The sequence below is a fragment of the Zosterops lateralis genome (genome assembly GCF_965231275.1).
Source record: "Zosterops lateralis genome assembly, chromosome: 10".
NCBI lineage: Eukaryota > Metazoa > Chordata > Aves > Passeriformes > Zosteropidae > Zosterops > Zosterops lateralis.
Window position 1 is genome coordinate 9,152,276 of NC_139770.1, and position 20,070 is coordinate 9,172,345.

The 20,070-nt window shown below is 40.7% G+C and overlaps 1 protein-coding gene across 1 annotated transcript; it reads left to right on the plus strand.

Moving 5' to 3' along the window:
* Positions 1-411: 411 nt before the first annotated feature.
* Positions 412-12,676, plus strand: LOC310913493 (cytochrome P450 2J4-like; the record flags this gene model as incomplete). Its single annotated transcript, XM_083868959.1, has 9 exons — positions 412-582; positions 1,533-1,695; positions 2,616-2,765; positions 4,607-4,767; positions 7,211-7,387; positions 9,436-9,577; positions 11,348-11,535; positions 11,710-11,851; positions 12,498-12,676. 9 exons carry the CDS (start codon positions 412-414, stop codon positions 12,674-12,676), a joined length of 1,473 nt encoding a protein of 490 aa, XP_083725085.1.
* Positions 12,677-20,070: the final 7,394 nt, after the last annotated feature.

A 20,070-nucleotide genomic window follows, 5' to 3' on the forward strand; every position in this document is an offset into this window, starting at 1 on the left:
TTGTATGTATGGCTATTGCTTTTCTAAAAGCATTCCTGGGATATTTGTAGCAATACATACCATTCAAAATTGTCTCAGAACAACTGGATGGAGAGTTTATGTTTATCTCCTGGAAAATCTTGGCCCTAGTCTTTTAAGATATCATTCCTACAAATCCTGTGATCCATATTGAATAAGTATAATCTGGATGAGAAGAAGAAGAAGGGTGTGCATCTATTAATATGCTGAAGCAAGAGAATGTAGTAAGTGGAACAAAAAGGGAGTGGTTGATAATAAGGAGGGAGGGTTAGAGATGGGGAACACTTATAATGTGAATTCAAACTCTTATGAAAAAACTGGTTTAGCAACCAGCCTTAATAGCTTCAACAGGCCATTTTGAATGAAGGCAAGCTGGTAAAGGCAGAAGCTAAAATGTTGACCATAAGTCAAGCTCTTGCAGCAGTGGCTGTATTTCTTCTAATTACGCAGTTTTTAAAGTTGCAGCGAGTGCGGAGACAGTTTCCTCCTGGACCAGTCCCTCTCCCAATCCTTGGGACGCTGATACAGCTGAAATTTCAGCTTAATCGTGATCTCCTCATGAAGGTACTTATTTTCAGATACTCCTTATTGTCTAAAAGTCTTTGTGATTTCTCCTTTCTCATGTTGTTTGCTGTGTGAAAACATCCTCTCTCAAAACTACATTGGCAGTAACTGTTAACTGGCCACTGTAACATCAGGCTTGGTTTGGTTCTGAACTGCTGGTTTGGGTTCGCAAAATAAGAAAAAGATATTGAAGTGTAAAGTAGTTTGCCAAGTTAAGAAACCTGGTATTGAAATTTCTGAATGTGTGAAGGTCATTCTGGTGTTTAAACCTATGCCATTTTAACAGATTTTCACTGAAATTGATACCTTTCTATCACCTCTTGCAACTAAATTTGATGAATTCATGTGAAAATTGATATAATTTAGGAATAAATATCTTTAGGGATGATATATCAGGTTTGGAGTTAGGGAAAAAAAATTACTTTCACAGCATGGATTTGTAGCTTTCTGAACACTGGCACTCTCTTGCTCGAGCAGTAAAAAATCACTGTGTGTGTATGAGCTCGTTTGTACTGACAAGATCCAAAACAGGTGGGAGGAAAGAAGTCTGTCCAGTCTCTAAGCTAATTACTCCTCTGACACTTCTGTGTTCTTTTGTGCTACTTTACTTGCAGAAGAGATAGAAATCCTCTTGAATTAATTAATAAATAGAAAATACCCTGTATCCCACAAATGATTGTGAATTGAGCCTTGGATTATATACAGTAATAAAAGGTACATAATGTTTCTTGACATAGGCAAGTGGTTCTGGAAAGTGAGAATACACAGGTGCAACAGTGAATGTTGGAAAAAACATTTGTACTTTCTCAGCGATAATTGTAGTCTGGTGGGGAAAATGGAGAACATCACTCCACCTTAGGGCTGGTCCTGCAATCAGTGCAAAAACAGGTTCATCCTCTGCAGTGTGTGGGATTTCATCTGTGCTTTCCTGGCTTCTCTCCCATCTCTAGCTGGCAAAAACTCATGGAAACATATTCACCTTATGGTTTGGATGGGCCCCAGTGGTTATACTGAATGGATTTGAAGCAGTGAAGGACGGCATGACCACACACCCTGAAGATGTTTCTGGAAGGCCTGTGTCACCTATGTTCAGAGCAATGGCCAAAGGAAAAGGTGAGAAATTCCTGGCATAAATAGTGCACAGAAGTGTCATCTTGACAAATTGCAGTATCTTTTGTTGCTTGTGACCACTTTCAGAAGTAGCATAGAGGTGAACTGCAAGGTACAGAGAGGTGAAATAGCTTTTGGAGAGTAGCAGGAGAAAAATACTAGCAAGAGGAAAAGGATTAATAATATCTTTGATGGAATACTCACTGGGGCAGATTCAGAGGTGATGAGGTGAGGCAACGGTAAGCTGTGCCACAAAGAAATGGAGGTAAAGCAGGAAAAAACCCAATTCCTTGTCCTGGACAGCTGCCTCCCACTATGACATTTTTAATGGAAGAGTGACTTTGATGGTGAGATCTTCTTCCCATTCCCTTCCTTTTGTGAATATTTTCCTCCTGGCACAGTTGCACCTGGAAGTTCAGTGTGCTTCTGTTTCAACCTTGCTGTAGGTTTCATACCACCAACCACACTAGAAATTCCCAAAGCCTGTCACAAAGCCTAAATACTCAACTTTCCTGTCCTGTGGACAGGAACTTTTCTCTCTGACTGTGGACAGTCAGAACTCTTTCCTTTTTTCCCTTCATGAGAATCATTACCCTCATTCAGGTGAGCTTCAGGCATAGCAGAGTGTGATACAACCACTGCAAAGAGCATTTAGAGAAGCAGCTGAGATACCCTGAGGTACCTGATTGTTTGGGATCCAACTTAATCCTGCAAGTCACCTTACTACCCAGCTGAGTTTTTTCCATTTCAGCCCTGCCAACATGATTACAGGACAGAGCTGTTCCTTGTTTACACAGGCAATACAACAGCTTACTTGTGGATCCTGGGTAGCTTACATCCTGTAGCTTAGTAAATCCCTTAATGTAGTCTTTGTCTATGATTAATATTAGCATGATAAAGAGCTCTTGCTTTAATGGATGCAGGAATTATGTTGGCAACTGGTCACACCTGGAAGCAGCAGAGAAGGTTTGCTCTGAAGACTTTACGCAACCTCGGTCTGGGGAAAAGAGGTCTGGAGCACCGAGTTCAAGAAGAAGCCCATTACCTGGTAGACTTCTTTGCAAGTATGAAAGGTATTTCTGCAATAAATATCAATACATTTTTGCCATTAGTCTGATGTCTTCAGTGATTGAACTTTTCCTCCTGTCCTGAAACTGAGGGCAGCTTCTGTTCCCCACAGGAGTATGCAGGGTCTTTCACTGTCTGTGTGGAATGGACTGAAAATGCAAAGCCCCCAGTCGACTCATCTTGTGTTTTCAAGACTATTCTTGCTCAAAATTATTTACAAAACTACTAAAATTGAGAAGAAAACTGGAGCTTATCTATTATTTACATTATAGAACACCCTAAGTGGAAGGGGATCTCTGAAGATGATCTAGTCTAACCCCTACTCAAAGATGGGTCAATCTGAGCAGGTTTCTTAGGGCTGAGTTGTAAATATTTGCAGCAATGGAGACTTCACCACCTCTCTGGGTAACCAGTTCCACTGTTCAGTGAATGCTATAGTAAAAACATTTCTTGTGTTTATGCAGAATTTAATGTATTTACAATGTTTTCCTGTTGCCCCACTTGATACCCCTGAGAAAAGTCTGGTTCTATGTTCTTTACACACCTATTTATACATATTTATACCACCACGTATTTATACATATTTGGATATCTCCCTAAGTCTTCCCTTCTCCAGACTAAATAGTCGATCTCTCTCAGCCTTTCTTATGTCAGATGCATCAATTCCTTAATTGTCCTTGTTGCCCTTTGCTCAACTTGTTCTAATATGCTGAAGCCTCTCATACTGGGGAGTCCAGAGCTGGACCCAGCAGTTCAGCTGGGTCTTGCCAGTGCTGATCAGAAGGGAAGGATCACCTTCCTTGGCCTGCCAGCAATTAATTTCCTAATGCAGCCCAGGATGATGTCGGCCTTTGCCTCAAGGGCACCTTTTTGGCTCTTTTATGGTGCTGGTGCATAAAGAGACAGAATCAATGCTGATGAATTAAGCCTTGTAATGCCATTTGGATACACTCTGTAAAGCACTGACTAGAATCTTGTCTCCATTACAAGATTCTACCCTGATCAACCCAGTTAGGATCATGTGAGCTGGATTTCCCAATACAGATCATTATGCAAGGCACAACGAATCAGGACATGCTGTGCCTAGTGTTGCATCAACTAAAAATAATTAGATTGAGCCCAATCTCGTGGTTTAAGAGCTAGGAAAGATTGAGATGTGACCATGTGTGCAAGGAAAAAAGCCCAAAACAGTAAGTTGCTAATCAGAATCATGCCTTGACTGTTGGGCAGTTGCATCAATACATTCAGAAATAAAGTTTTTTATGGTCATATATTCCATAGTCACAAAATAGTTTTCTATTAGGGATTAGGTTTCAAATAACTGCTTTAAAATTAGTTATTATACTGTTGACAGAATTGGTTAAAAGGAGTTTACAACATTTTATCTTACTGGAGGTTGTATGTCTCTAGCAAGGTCAGACAAAACACAGTAGCCTCGCATGTCTCCATGTCCTTGCTTAATAAAGTTGTCTCTCTTCTTGCTCTTCCCTCAGCTTCCCTTTGTCCACAGTGTTCTCAGTCATTCCCACGCCTGAGTCATATTTAGATTTTGCCAGAAAGCAAATTTGCACAGAATTTTTTTCCCTTACCTCTAAATTTCTTCTATCATATGATGCTGTATTTCACACACCTGGCATTTCTTTATGGTGTCACACATTCCCAGGCTTATGGGATGGGAACTTAATTGTAAGGAATCAGTTTGGTACTACAATTTTGTAAAAATATTGCTGCTTCTTTGTGAAATGCAATGCCTTCTTTAAAGTTCTGTGGGTAACTAAGAGGATTCTCACATTTCACTAAAGCAGGAGACATTAACAGTTATATTTTTTTATTATTATGGTTGCAGGGAAACCTGTGGATCCTTCTTTTGCTCTTTTCCATTCTGTCTCAAATGTAATTTGTGCTGTCGTGTACGGACACCGTTTCTCCAGAGAGGATGAGTCCTTTCATGAGCTGATTAAAGCTACAGAACATATCTTCAAATTCGGAGGCAGCTTTATTCATCATGTAAGTGAATTATCTGTTGCATTTTTCTGGATAAGACAGAGAGTGATTCAAGAGCTATTAGGCAAAAGTTTTAGAATGAGTAAGTGATGCCCCATGCAATATTACTGGCCTGTGAACTCTCTCAAAGTGTGATGATGAAGTTCTACACACCATCCTTGGGCATTTGTGTTCATTCTTCTTCATTCACAGTGTTTGGCTACTGTGGTAGTTTGCCAATAAATCTTTGCAATAAGGGACAGGTTAATGGGCTGCTCCTGGGTCATGTTTGTTACTTGATTTCTCAACCACATGCACCACAGGTTCCTGTGCTGGACATCATGATTCCTAAATATTGAATGTCAGGTCTGAAAGTGTGGCTCATGTGCCAAGTTTAGACACTGTTTTATATACAGTCAACAGAGAGATGAATGAGTCAAATACCAAAGTGTTTTTCCTGTGGCTACTTATCTCCATTTCTTCTGTAAGACACAGATTGAAGATTTCCCACAGAAATTGTACTCCTTCATCCTGAGTGAGGAGCAGCCCCAGGCACAGGTAGCAGAAGGCAGGAAAAGCTAAGACAGCAAATATAACTGCAAGCTTGCCAATTAAACAATCTGGGAGTCAATGATCCATCTGACACTAGAGGCCTGCTTTGCACAGAAGTAATTAAAAAATTTCCTGGCAGTTCTGGTTCTGGTTTCACTGCTAAACTTATCCCATATATCTTATGAGTAACTCTTAATATAGAATACATAAGCAATTCCTGGAATACAGGTATCTGCCAACATCCCATGGAGCATTCTTCTCACTGAGTTACGGTCAGGTTCCCTTTTGCTTGGTTTAGATTTGGTCCTGTAATTTGGGTATAGTGGTGGCAGGTGACACCTGCTTTTAGGACAGAGAACATACCTCCTTTTATTCTCTGCTTCGTATCCTGGCTTTGATTTGACTTAGTCCAGTGTATAAGATACTGTTGGGGAAATAAGAACAGGGGTTCAAACCATTTCAGAGGGATGGCCACCATCTCCTCACCTCCCAGATGCAACAAGTACGTGGTATTACGCAAAAAAGGGGATATTGCTGCATCCACATCCCCATTTCTTATCTGGATCTCATGCTGTCAGGCATTGAACACGGGGACACTGTGGATTGGGCCTCTCCATAAGTGGAGGAGGAGTTTTGGCAGGTACTCAGGAAGATGGATGGATGCAGTTCCTGTCTTGAACACTGACAGCTAAATTCCACTTACAGTTAGAGTACCAGAGTGGCTGCAGAGGGCAGATATTTGGGAGTAGGAATGCCTGTAATTTGGGCAACTTTATGTGATTAGTCAGACCACAGTTGTGTCTAAGGCTTCTGAACACATTTTGCAAGTAAAAAAATACCAGAGATGGAACTAACCAAAAAGGACATGAAGTTCTGAGTGAATTTACCAAGGACTGGATTAGTACTTTTTTTTTTGGTGATAAGGCAATCATTAATTGATAATTGGATGTCTGACAATAAGAACTGATTTCCCAAAAAGACACAAGTATAATCTATCTAATTCAATCACACTCCAGTGAACACCTAATAATATGCTTTCTGTAGTGTGACTAACAGAGTGCAAGAAGAGCTCAGCAAAATGAAGGCTGAGAAAGGACAAAAACTCTGCTGTTAAATAAAAAAATGGAATTATATTTTGAGCAGAAAAAGAAGTATTAAGAGAATGTTATATCTCGCAGATAAAAAAAAATATACAGATTACCCAGGCATAAATGTAGGCTGGAAACCAGAATTAACTTTCTAGCTATCAGAATAGGTCAAAATCAGCTATCTCTTAGGCCAGATTTTCCCAAATGCTAAAACAGAAGGAACAAATAATCTGGTTGTGTTAGATAACCCTGTCTTTCTTGCTAGAGAAGAGTACTCCAAATTGTCAGGGAGCTATTCCTTAGCTTTTCTGAGTTTCAGATATTTGAAATTTCGTGGAAGAACCTTGAGAGGTCGATTGGTAGAGAGTACTTTGGGGCTTACCCAGCCTGTAAAGCAGCCACTGGGAGCCAGTCCTTGCTGTGGCAAGCATCCTGGTGAGGAGTTTCCAGCTTTTGCTTTTCCTTTCCCGGTATTCTCCACTGGAGGGCAGGAGCTCACTTTTAAAATGCCTGAATGCAGCTCATAGCAATTGAAGCTATGAATAACTGCATAGATGAATACCATTCATTCTAGTTATAGTAATTCTTATTTGACTTGTGATTGAGCTGAAAGCCTGTGGAACTCTGAATCTTACCATCAAAACTAGACATTATATAGTTTGGTTTTCACAGCTTGAAAGTCCAAGCACAGTCTTTGTCAGGATATTTTATTAATGAGACCCTAATCCCAAACTAACATGACTATTACCTCTCTTTGTAGCAGACCTTCCTAGTGCATTTTCTCGTGATAGAGACTTTGCAAGACCTCTTGTGTGTCATTCCCACAGCTCTATGAAGTCTTCCCCTGGCTGATGAGCCGTATCCCTGGGCCTCATATGAAGGCATTGGAATATTATGATGTCCTGAGCAACTTTACACGGAGAGAGATCCGAATGCACAGAGAGCGTGGGACGCCAGAGGAACCAGAGGATTTCATTGACTTCTACATGGATCATATTGAAAAAGTAAGTTTTTTCTGCCCAATCATACAGTCATGAGGGAAAAGGTCAACATGAATCATTAAATCATCATAGCCAGTCTGAATCATCACAATCTCTTGCCTTTCTAGACATTGTAATGTGAATCCAATAACCAAGACCTTCCTAAATCCTTTCTGATCATTGATATGCCACAGCACCTTGCAATCCTTTCATTAAAGGATGGGTTAATATACTGCTCTTTGTTTTTTTTTTTTTCATTGGCACAAGTTGCAAAATGATTGAAGGTCTTCAGGAAAGAATCCTGAATTACTAAGTGAACAAGAGAACTGGGAAGGCCTTTGGAAGAGAGAGTGGGATGCTCTGGTTATGATATTTCGCTGGTAAAGTTTTGCCAAGAGAATTTGCAAGAGGATAGCTGGATTTTGAGAACATTTTATGGAGAAATAACCTAGGAGTCAGCAAGGTTTCAGACAAGACTGGAGAAGAGGAGTGTGCCAGGGTCAGCAGCCAAAATGTCAAGCAGACAAAGGAACTCGGACAAATAAGGGCATTTTGGTCAGGCAGGAGTAGTAGAGGTAGGTGGGAATCCATAGGGCTGTGAAGGGCTGTAGGAGGTATGCACAAGATGCCTCCCTTTTCTTGACCATACAAGGATCACTTTGTATGAATCTCTTGAGTAAAGGATCCCAACCCTGATCCCTGGACTGTCAATTGCCTTTCCCCTCCGTGGCTCCTACCTCCATTTAAATCACTTTTCCTTTCTCCTCTCCTCCACTGTGGCAGGATATTTTCCTCTTCCTGTTCAGCTTGGTGGCAGGAAGAAAAAGGAGGAAGAGGAGGAAGTGGGAAGATGAGACTGGCCTTACTTGGGTGTGGCAAGGGTCGTTCAGAGAGCCAAAGGCTTGGGGAAGTGGGCAGTGACTGTTGCTCCTGGTGGCAGTGCTGTCCTGCAGGGACAGCCAATGTCCCTTTCACCACTGTCATGTGCTGGTAGCAGCAACAGAGGCAGCCACTCTGTTGGGCTGCAATATTCACCTACCTCTTTCTGATAATTATTTATTGATCCACATCAGCTGCTATAGTCTTATGTCCAGTTGGATGTCAGCCTAAAGGGCTTCTAGCTCCTTGAATCCTCTTGTTTTAATTTTTTTTTTTAATATCAGCACAGTAACATACCTGGCCTTCCAAAGCATTTGACTGTTTATAAAGCCTTTCATTGCTGTTCTGGGATTTATGAGACTTGAACATCAGTATACCAGAAATTGTTTCAGTGAGCTCTTCTGGGACTCTGCTGGGTGGAAATCATCCAAGTTTGTTTATTAAAAAAAATGAACTGTCTGTAATAGATGAACAGGGGCAATAAAAAAAGATTAGATGATATTACAGCAGGGAGAAGCATTTCTCCTTCTTTTCAATCGCTCCACTGGCAAGAGAAAGGTTCAACATGCTTGAGCATAACCTCCCTAAATATAGACAATGAATTCCCCCTAAATGTAACCATGTTTATTTATGATTTCAGTGTATACATACACATCTTCACACTCCTAATTGAAAACTGTAAAACCCCAGATCAGCTGAAGGTGAGTCATTGTGCCCTTGTGTAGAAGAAACCTGAATGCCACAGGTTAAGAACTTTGCTCAGCCCAATGTTCACTGCCTGGTCACTGTATTGCTTGGTAGGACAACTGAGTGATGGACTGTGACTTGAGACACAAAGAATGACACAATGGTACACATCTTCAGAGGAAGATTTACTTATGAAACACTCTAAATTAACCGCTACTTGGACATTAAGCTGCCTTTTTTTTTTTTTTTTTTTTTTTTTTTTTGCAAAGAACATGTGATTCAGCTTGATGATTAAGTGTGGAACAAACATAGCTTATCTGTTTGTGAAATGTTAATTTTTGTGTTGATAGCCATCTGTGGTGTCTAACATTCCTTAGCGGTCTTTCTGTATTGTCCTGTAAGGACAAGACACCGCAGCTTAGAACCAGTTATAAAATCACATTTAAACCTATTCTGTTTTTTCTAACTTTCATGTATAATCCTCTAACTTTTCTTATAATTTGCAGTCCAAAGATGAACCCAGGTCAACATACAATGAAGACAACATGGTTTATTCTATAAATGACCTTTTCTTGGGTGGATCAGAGACATCAAGCACTACTTTGAACTGGGGCCTTCTCTATATGGTGGCAAACCCAGACATCCAAGGTGAATAGATAATCCTGTCACAAACATCTCCCATGCAATAGAAAAAACAAGTCATAACATTTTCATGGATCAGAGATTATATCTAGATACTCATATATGCCTAGTGGCACATGTACTTTTTTCTACTTGTAGGTCTGCCCTAGTCAGCATCAGTAGATCCAGGGATTAAATTAACTCTGTGATGTATTTGAGCTTCTTGTACCAGAAATTATTCTAGTCAGGAGTGGAAACACATGGCTCCTCTGTCCCATCTGTGTGTATTTAAGAAGTTTGGTTTTAAGTCTAGCTTTTAAATAACTACCATTCCCTTTCATAGAACACTGAATAAAAACCAAAGGAAAAAGGATATCTTATGCTGGATAACAGAAATCTCACAGTTATTTGCAGATTATGTGTAAATACCCAGAGGAGAACAAGATTTTAAATGGGTGAAAGAGATGAAGATAAGAAAACTTTGGTCAACTTGTAGCTGTCAGACAAGAAATTCTGCTTAATCTCATGTTATCACGTTTTGTTATCACTTACTCTAATTAAGGTTATGAAAGTGCTGACTCACCTGTATAATTTTATTTTGTTAAATATACTACCTTGCACATATTTGGGAACACAGAGTATGTGCAGAGTGATTGTTCCTGGGCTTCTTGAGTAATACATTGCATCAGGGCTCTCAGAATGAGCTGACACCTGTATGTCTGTCCTCATTCAATTAATTGGTGGCTTTTCTTTGAACCCATTCATGCTTTGCCTGACATCCAGCAACAGTGTTCCACTCTGCATTTTAAGAAGTTTGGCATTTTGCCTCATCACTGAATTGGGAATAGAAGTGTGTGTTTATATTATGCAGTGACTGATTACTTCAAACTACCTGGATTCTAAAGTGCTTCTGCAAGCTAGCTCTTCATAGAAGGAAGTTTACTTTAAAATATTTCTGAATATATATTTTAAATTTTGTAAGTTGCTTAAATCTCTGTTGTCAGTTTAATGAAGGAGTGCTGGCAGTCACAGGGCAGGCTTGATGTGAATGGGCACATACTGATCAATGCAGAACGGACTTCCCTGCATCTTGCTGTTGCTTCAAAAGGCCTGGAAAAAGACAGGATAATTTACTAAAAATCTGAGGTATTCTTATTATGTGTGTACTGCCTCTCTTGAAGTTTATAAATCAAGGTGTTGGGTTTTTTTTGTCAATGCCCCCAAGATTCCCATGCAGTAAGTAATTAAAAACATGCTGCCCTTGATTAAAAGGGCAGTACTGTGAAGCAGTAGATCCATTTTTTAAAATGCTATTTGGACCTTATTCTAGTTGGCATTGCTTCACTTAACAGATGCCCTGTGTAAGAACCATGTCCTTTTAACAGTAATTAGACTTTTAAGGCTCAGATTCACCTGGCAAAAATTTCAGAGAGCTGTGAGCCTAATGTTCTAACTGGCTGCAGGTATTTGAGTCACCTAGGCAAAAGAAACCCAAAGATAAATCTGTTATCTCTTGGATTTATGGCAGCAAGGCAACACTTAGTTGTTGCTCAAAAATTTAAAACTGTCTTTTCTTAACCTACAATCAAATAACTTCAGACCTAGAAGCAGAGCTCTCATATGTTTAAGGTGTTGGAACTGCCTGCTACTTTAATTTACTTCATAAAAAGTTACTTACTTTTCTGTATTGATTGTGGTGGTGTTCTCATAGTTCTGAGTTGGAAATGTCTTCGAAAATGAAATTACTGAAAATACTTGATATGTTTTTCTGCCTGAAATTGTGAATATTTTCCACAGAGAAAGTGCAGAAGGAGCTGGATGCTGTTCTGGGTCCCTCCAAGTTAATCTGCTATGAGGATCGGAGAGAACTGCCATACACAAATGCTGTGGTTCATGAGATCCAACGTTTCAGCAACATTATCTCAGTTGGCATGCCCAGGATGTGTGTGAGGAATACAACTTTGCTTGGCTTTCCCCTCAAAAAGGTACAGACACAGTTTCTCAGCTGCTACAGACTTTTCCTGCATCTGTAGAGCAAGGTGTGGGTTAAAATCTGTTTGTGCCAAGGTATTCTCCTTAATAGAAGAGGGGCTGGATGCCTTTGGGTCATGGTCTGAATGTGAGCAAGGAACAGAATGAATGGGTCTTTTTATTTTCAGGGCACCATAATTCTTCCAAATATTGCTTCATCTTTGTATGATCCAGAGCACTGGGAAACACCTCGACAGTTCAACCCTGGTCACTTCTTGGATAAGGATGGAAACTTTGTGGCCCAAGAAGCCTTTTTACCATTCTCGATGGGTAAGTGGGCTACAGCACAAACATTAACAGTTTGGATTGGGACTGTAGAATGAAGATATCCATTAAAAACCTATTGGTTGTCTATTCTAAATCTTTTTGTGGAAAACGGTGCTTAAATCAACATGATTATTTTCAGTAACAAATGTTCTACTGAACAAATAATAACATGGAAAATCAGGGGTGTCCTGACAACCACAGATATCTAACTTGCCCTATTTCGGAAGGAAATTTTCTTCTAATGATTGATTTCAGGCCCTCATTTCATACCAGACATACGTATGGAAAGCACTTTCAAGCAATCTTCTTGATTCCTTATGCATTCAACACTAGAACATGGCATCTCCCAGGAAAAGCAGATCCTTATTCTTCATTTTCATGATGAAATGAATTCCTTTAAACTTGTCCATCAAATGAAGATGAGGCATTTGAGGTAATTGAAGGGAGCAGAGGGGTTACACAGTTATCTACAGCTGCAGATAAAATTCTTTGAAGAAAGAAATACATGAAGCTTTGTGTCATTCATTGCATTAAGTCTTACAGAAATCCTGGACCTGGCAAAAATACCTTTGCACTGTGTGAGGGTGAATACAGTTGTTGTTGGGGTCAGGTTTATTTACTCACTGTTCTTCCCCTCTTCCCTCTGCAGGGCACCGGGTGTGTTTGGGGGAGCACTTAGCGAGGACCGAACTCTTCATTTTCTTTGCCAGCCTCCTGCGGGCGTTCACCTTCCGGCCCCCTGAGGGTGTGACCAAGATCAACACCGAGCCCCGTTTGGGGGGCACTCTGCAGCCCCACCCCTACAGGGTTTGTGCCATTCCACGCTAGGCTGGACATGTGCAGGGTATCACAGACAATCTGTGAAAAGTTTTTCTTATTTTTCTGAATGTATCTCTTGAGACCATATAATGCTTTTTGTATTAGATTTGAATTTCTAGTTCAAAAGCCAGCTTTTGTCTATAGTAGGTAATTTTATTTAGACCCTGTTACTTGCTCATGAAGGTGATCTTTTTTTTTGTGGTAAAAATTATTATGATCTGTAAGGCTCCATCATTCTCAGCCATAAAGGCATCTTGCAGTTGCTGTCTGGCCTGGCAGGTATAAATCTGTGACACTGCCAAGCAAATGACAAAATTGACTGCCAGACTTCAAAATTTCATTCATTATCTCTGAAAATGAATTCATTCATTATCCTGTTTCCAAAAGCAAATTGGGAAAATGTACCTGGAAAATTCTAATTCTTGATGTCTCTATCATCAATAGCAACATTTCAGCCAACTTTTTGTTGATGGTCACTAATAAAAGATATGAAGGAAAAATTAACAACTGGTTTTATTTATAGATTACTTACAACTCACTGAGACTTTCTAGATTTGATGCAGCAGAACACGTGTAAGGCATCTTTAAACCTGGCAGAGAATAACTGAGTCCAGCAGTGAAAATGTGCAGGCTGAAACTTGGTGAAGAGTGAAGATACAGAGAGAAGATTTCTTTTGGGGCACATACTTTTAGCATTTTAAAAGTCTGACAAGTCAATTTTTGGAAAGTCTTTTCTAACAGAGCAACTGTTTACTCCCACACCTGATTCCTGTTAGGCTCAGCACTGGGAGGCTGCTACACCAGGTGAAAGGACTTTCCAAGGGGCAGTTTGAGTGAGGAACCTCCTTTGGTTCCTCAATCTCCTTTAGAGATGATGGTAGATTGAAAAATATTCATGGAAGACACCAAAGATGCTTTTTAAACACCTCAGCAGCTCAGCTTCCTGAAGCCACAAAGGGTTGCCATATACACAAATACTAGTCAAGTGCAATTAAAGAGTCTATAATTAGTGGAAAGAAAAAAACTGGTTCCTATGTGAAGTATTTATATTGTCTGGAAAAGTCTTGTAAAGTGTAACTGAACCTGTCCTTCATTAATATTCCTGTTTCTGTGAGAGAGGCCAGGACAGCTGAACAGGATCTGTTAAATTGGTTATCACTCGATGTCATCCGCTGTGTGATTGAGATTAGTTCCGGCAGTTCACCATGAATCACAAATTTAGATTTGTCTCATTATTTCTAATTCAATGGCTGATGGAACACAGCATCAAAATAGTAACCACTTGATATTTAGCTGTTATTAAATTAAAGGGCAGGATAGCACTAGTGAAATATGGAAGATCACATCCTGACATTTTATGTGACAGAAAACTGTGCTCTGGTAGAAACTGATGTCAGAGTCTGTGTGGATTTGCATGTGTGCATGGGGAGATAAGGCAAAGCTGAAAACACTGTGATTTGGGGATGTTGGAGCTGCTTAGAAATGAAGTTGGAAACATCAGTGACATTACAAGCATTAACATCTCTGCTTTGTGATGCTGTCACTCCTGATGGCCACATGCTTTCCCAGATATTCCTCCAAAAGGGAAGCTCATAAATGAGCCTGGGATAGAATCATGGCCAGGACAGTCCATAGGCAGCTGGAGCAGGTTGAGTTGCCTGAACCCATGCGAAGGGCACAGCCCAAAACAAGGGGCATAAACACCACTCGTGCAGGTGTGCAAGAGGAGACACTCAGGGTGCTTCAGAGGGGAGCTGCACCTCATACATGGGCAGGTTATTGATGCCTGTCTGTGACAGGAACTGTTTGTGGCTGGTTTCTATTCCATTGTGCAGAAATGTCCAGGGGTTGAGAGCCCAGCACGTGAGCCATGGCAGCAGCAGGATGTCAGAGGGAAGCTCACAGCACCAAGATGAGAGAGCTGTGCTTTTCAGAGCCATTGCATTTCTGTTCCTGTCTGATCTTTTTTAAAAGTGAGTCACTTTAGCTCATCTTCTAATAAAGCCCTGTCTTTCTGAGCTTTTGAAAGCCTCTTTAAAGCCTGGCTGCTGTTGCCACAGAAGGCCAATGAAGCTGAGAGCAGATTTGAGAGAAGCCCAGCTCCCACCCATGAAGTAACTGCTGACCCTCTCAGCTTTGGCTGTGTGATGACACCTCCAACCAGGCTGTTGGGGTGTCTTGGAGACAGCCCCTCACACACACACCCCCTTCATTCCTCTCTCTTATATTCTTTGTTGCTTCTGTGTTATTTCTCATGTCTTCCTCAGGCTCCATTTTTGTAGTGGTGCTTGCACCTGCTCAAGCACACAGGAGAAGATCTGACTATAAAGGAAAATACAGAAAACATAGAGAGGCAATTGAATCTGTGAATCTGTGATGCTCATCTGATGTTCTTTTAACTGAAAATTTATACACAAAGCAAATATAAGTGGCAAAGAAAAAAACACCTGTATTTCTAGTAGTATAATGAGGAAAAAGGAAACTGATGGTTTCTCAAAACTGCAGTATATCAGGAAGGCTCTCTGGCAGATGGGAAACTTAATGGCTTTTTTGGCTTCTATTGTCAATGAAAATGGCCAATGCATTCAACTCCACTGGTGTTCAGGGAAGATTTCTGTCTAGGATAGGAAGGAGAATTTAGAAAATAGCTAGATAAACATGATGTTTTCAAATTGGCTGAGCTGATTCATCCCAGGGTACTTAGAGGAACAGTATCAACCTCAGAGCTATTAGCAATTATCCATGAAAACCTGTGGAGGATGGGAAAAGGTCAAACATTTCCTTGTCTTCAGAAGGTAAGAGAAGTTGCAGTGTTATAAATCAGTCAGCTTGATTGCACTTCTCAGAATATCCTCAAATAATCAAATTTAAGCATTGGAAGGAAAGCAGAGTCAGTGCTCACCAAATAATGTCAAAGTTACTTAGTTCTGTTTGATGACATTGCTAGAGGTTTTCAGGAGAGCTGTTAATGTAATTTACTGCTCTTTAATGTGGCTCTGACACTATCTGACAAACTCTGTGGAAATGTGGGGTATCTGAAGCTTGATAAAACTTCATGGAAAAGTCAGGAAATTCATATGAAAAGTACCATGTCAAACTGGAAGGATACACTGAATGGGATTCTGTTCTGCATCTAGTACTATTCAATATTTAATGGAGGACCTTGATAGTTAGTTAAAGCACCAGAACGGGATAAGGCCTAATTTCTTGATGCTACCAGATCCAAACTGATGTCTGCAGCAAGGTAAGAAAGAGGTATTCCCAAACTTGTCTAGATTCAAAGAAACTTAAATGCAGGACATTTTTATTTGCATTTATTACCTTTGTGAAAGTGTGAAAGGGCCATAACATGGATGTTCTCCTTAGTAGTTTTAATGTCACATAGCTGAAGAGGTGAGAGTGACCCTATTCCAACATTTTTCATTTTTCCCTCCTTCCTTTCTTCCTGGAGTTACAATTTCCTCTGGAAAATTTGTCTGGGATTTTTTTTCTTGATCATTATGCTTTCCACAGAGCAGTAAGCTGCAGCAGAAGGACACATTTCAGTTTTGCAATGACTCAAAACGTATCTAAAAGCTATAGAATTCAAACTCAAGTTTGATGTCCTGAACTAAAATATTTTCTTTGGATATTCTTGAATAAAAGACTTAGTGAAAAAATTAGGAACTTTTCATTAGGAATTTCTGAGACATTGAAATAATTGGACCAGAAAATGCCACTGAACTGTACTAATTTGAAGTAATATTTCAGCTGAGTTTGGGATATCTTTTGCTTAATGAAAAGCTTATGAACTCCTCCTAATATCTTCAAAGAAATCACAACCTGTGGTATTTTTAGCCAAACACTCCAGGAACTATTTATTTGCTGTCCTGCAGTGTGAGATTGTAATATTACAGGAATAACAATAACAAAACTGCAGCCCTTTCCCCGAACAGTTTATGAGATACAGAAATGAGCTAATAATATGAATATATTCTGTGGTCAGCTGATGATATGATGGTATTCTACAAAGCTGCATTTCAAGGAGCATTACAGAGAAAATGAAAAAAACAATTGGTGTGTTTTATATGATGTTCTTTTTGAGGTAACTTTTTTGAGCACTATAAAAGTGTTTATTTCAGCAGTGCAGTCACATAAGTATCGGCTCTGCCTTGCCAATTCAGGTTGGACTGACAACTACAGGCTGTGGGTGACTGGTTTCTCTGGTAAGATAGGCAGCATCCTTTAGCCTCCTTGTGAGTAGTTTTGGGAAGGGATAAATGCCACCACCTGCTCCTAATATTGAGAGTATCCATAGTTTCAGCACTCACAGGCAGCAAAAAAAATCCTAGAGAAATGCAGGCCATTATGGGACCTGCAGGCAGAGGTACATGAGATTCCAGGCTCGGCACTCTCTGACATTATTGTGGCATTGGTTTGTCCTGGCAGAACCGAGCACAGGTCTGTGGGAGCTCCCTGTTTGGAGATCTCCCCTGCTTGGGGATCTCCCGTTTGGGGATCTAGTCCTGACCTGTGTGTTGGGTCCGATGCTGCAGCAAAGGGAAGCTGTCTGTCCTTAAGCAGAGCACCAAGAGCTGTCAGGAAGCTCTGTGCTGGGTAATTCAGCCCGGATCAAGCGGGAATTCCTCAGCACAAAATGATGCCGATGTTTCAGCCCTCGGAGGCACCAGGCAGAGGGCAGCAGAGCCCGACAGCTGCTGGGCAGGACCTGCCCCTCAACACACCCGAGTTACCAGGAGACCCTGGAGCCCATCACACCTTCATTTACCGACAGCATGGGACTGGTTGAGGATGAGATTTAAATGTATTTAAATACAATGTCCTTAAAAGATTTCTTGCACCTTTTGGTAGAACACAGAGTCTGTGTGGTTCCTTGATTACATGGATATTATTCACCAGTACCATGCTCTTCTGCTCTCTGATTAAGACAAAAAGTTCATAATTTTCACTCACTATTCATCACATCATTGTGAGTTCATCACTGTACTCACAACCTCTCTCACGAAAGGGAATGCAGTACACCAAGGAAGGTCCCAAACAAATTATTCTGGGCCTTGCACTAACTTACATTTTCTCCAGGTGAGATAGTAGCATTTGACCAGATCCAGACATTGGAAAAACAAAGTAATTACACAGTTTGAAATGTGGGAATTATATCCATGAGGCTTAGAAGCAGAATATTTAATTTGCTCTGCCCCTCTCCTTTCCTTTCTGTTAAGTGTTTCCAAGAGAAAACTTTGGGATAATTTAAACAAACAACCTCATACTCAAATGAAATATCACACCTCCCCCCCCCCACCCCCCAAAACAAACAAACAAAAAAGAGCAAAATTAAAACAAACCAGGAAATAGTGAACAACATAATTATGTCTATTCTCTCTCGGTTTTAGCTTGTTGTTGCTTATTATCTAGGTAGAGCTTCTGCAGCAAAGGAGTTAATTAGGACTAAAATTGCCTTTTATCTTTATGATGTGTTTGACAGGATGTTTTACACAGAGCTGACCAAAGTGATTCTCCTTGAACAATGCCATCCTCTGATCAAAGAAAGCCCTGTACTCCATGAATCTGAGCAGTACAAAATGTCTCCCTACTTTTCTCCAGTTGTAGAATTATAGATTTGTTTAGGTTGGAAAAGACCTCTTAGACTATTGAGTCCAACCATAACCAGAGCACTGCCAAGTCCACCAGTAAACCATGTGCCAAGTGCCAAATCTACACATCTTTTAAATACCTCCAGGCATGATGACTCCACCACTTCCCTGGGCAGCCTGTGCCAGGGTTTGGCAACCTTTTGAGTGCAGAAAATTTTCCTAATGTCCAATTTAAAACATCCCCAGCACAACCTGAAGCTATTTGCTCCTCTTCTGGCACTAGTTACTTGGGAGAAAAGGCCAATTACCCCATGGCTACAACCTCCTTTCAGGGAGTTGTAGGGAGGGATGAGGTCCCTCCTGTCCCTCCTTTTCTCCAGGCTGAATAATCCCATCTCCCTCAGTTGCTCCCTCTCAGACTTGTGCTGCAGACACATCACCAGCTTCATTTCCCTTTTCTGGACACAGTCCAGCACCTCAGTGTCTTTCTTGACAATTGTACAAGAAGTTCTGCAGCCTCTGAGGGCACTTCTTTTATTCTCCAGGCCCAGAACTGTGACCCTGTGCTGTCCCATGTGTGTTTGACATCCCCATTCCCTTCCATAAATCCTCACTCCAGCTGTCACACATAACCAGAGGATGCAGAGAAGCTGACAGGGACAATATGTAAAAGTGGGGGATGTTTAGAAGCATACAGATTGTTTTCTGTGATAGAAGATGGTTTTCTCAGTTTATGTGAGAAACTCAGAGGAACTCTCAGGATTATTAGTGCAAGGAATAAAATTTCTTGCAGCATACTATCTACAGGAAGAATAACAGTTTTGACCTCAGGTGGTATTTCTCAATCCCTTTTGTCACAACACTCATGGAATACTTTTTTGGGGAAAAGGACCTTTCTAGACATTGCTACTGATTGCACAAGCAATAATATCATAATTGGAACAATAAATAAAAATTAGGCAATTTTTTCATATATTTTTCTTGCTTAATTTTGGGGATGTGTCTAGGTACTGCAGTTATTTAATGTGCAATCCGTTGGGAAACTTGTGTCCAAAAGCCTGCATTGTCTTTGCCAGTACCAACTGCTAAATCCCTAGATACTGTATAACAAATTAATATGCAGTCACTGTCACCCAACTTGCCCTTTGATCCATAAGCAATTGTCAAATGCTGAAAGCTGCTGAGTGTGCTTGCCATCTTTCTTGAAAGTCACACTAGCAGGGTTGCCATAGGTGCTGGAAGTTATTTCCGAGAGGCAGGCAAGGGATGGCAAAGCTGTGAGCAGCATTGTCCAAGTGCTTTCTTCCATAGGAGACTCAGATAAATGTGGAGGGGCATTGGTTACATGTGTCCCTCCCTTCTTCCCTCAGGGAACTGGTAGAAAAGCAACAAAGAACCAGCAGAGAGGCAGATGTTGGGATAGGGCAGATTAACGGGGCCTGTCAGGGCACAGTCCCAGCTTAAAGTTCAATTTTGATGAGAATTTCTTGCCACACACAGTGTGTAACTCTAAATCCCCTTGTTCCCTTCATATTAGCACTATTGCAGTGCAAGTCCCCATCACTCAGCTTTCCTTGGAAGTGAGAAGAAAAAGCTTCCCTGGACAGGGAAGAAAGGCATGAATCAGACTTCTGGCCCCTGCATTTTATGCATGGCTAATTGCCACTTTGCCACTTTAATAAAACAGATGTTTTCTGTTAGCAGCTTAATGCAATTAGTGTAATACTTCAAAGGGCTGCTGCCCCTGCCACCATGCCAGAGATTGAGGAGTGTGTGATGGAGGCTTATTAACCTTCTGTGCTACTGCTTGGG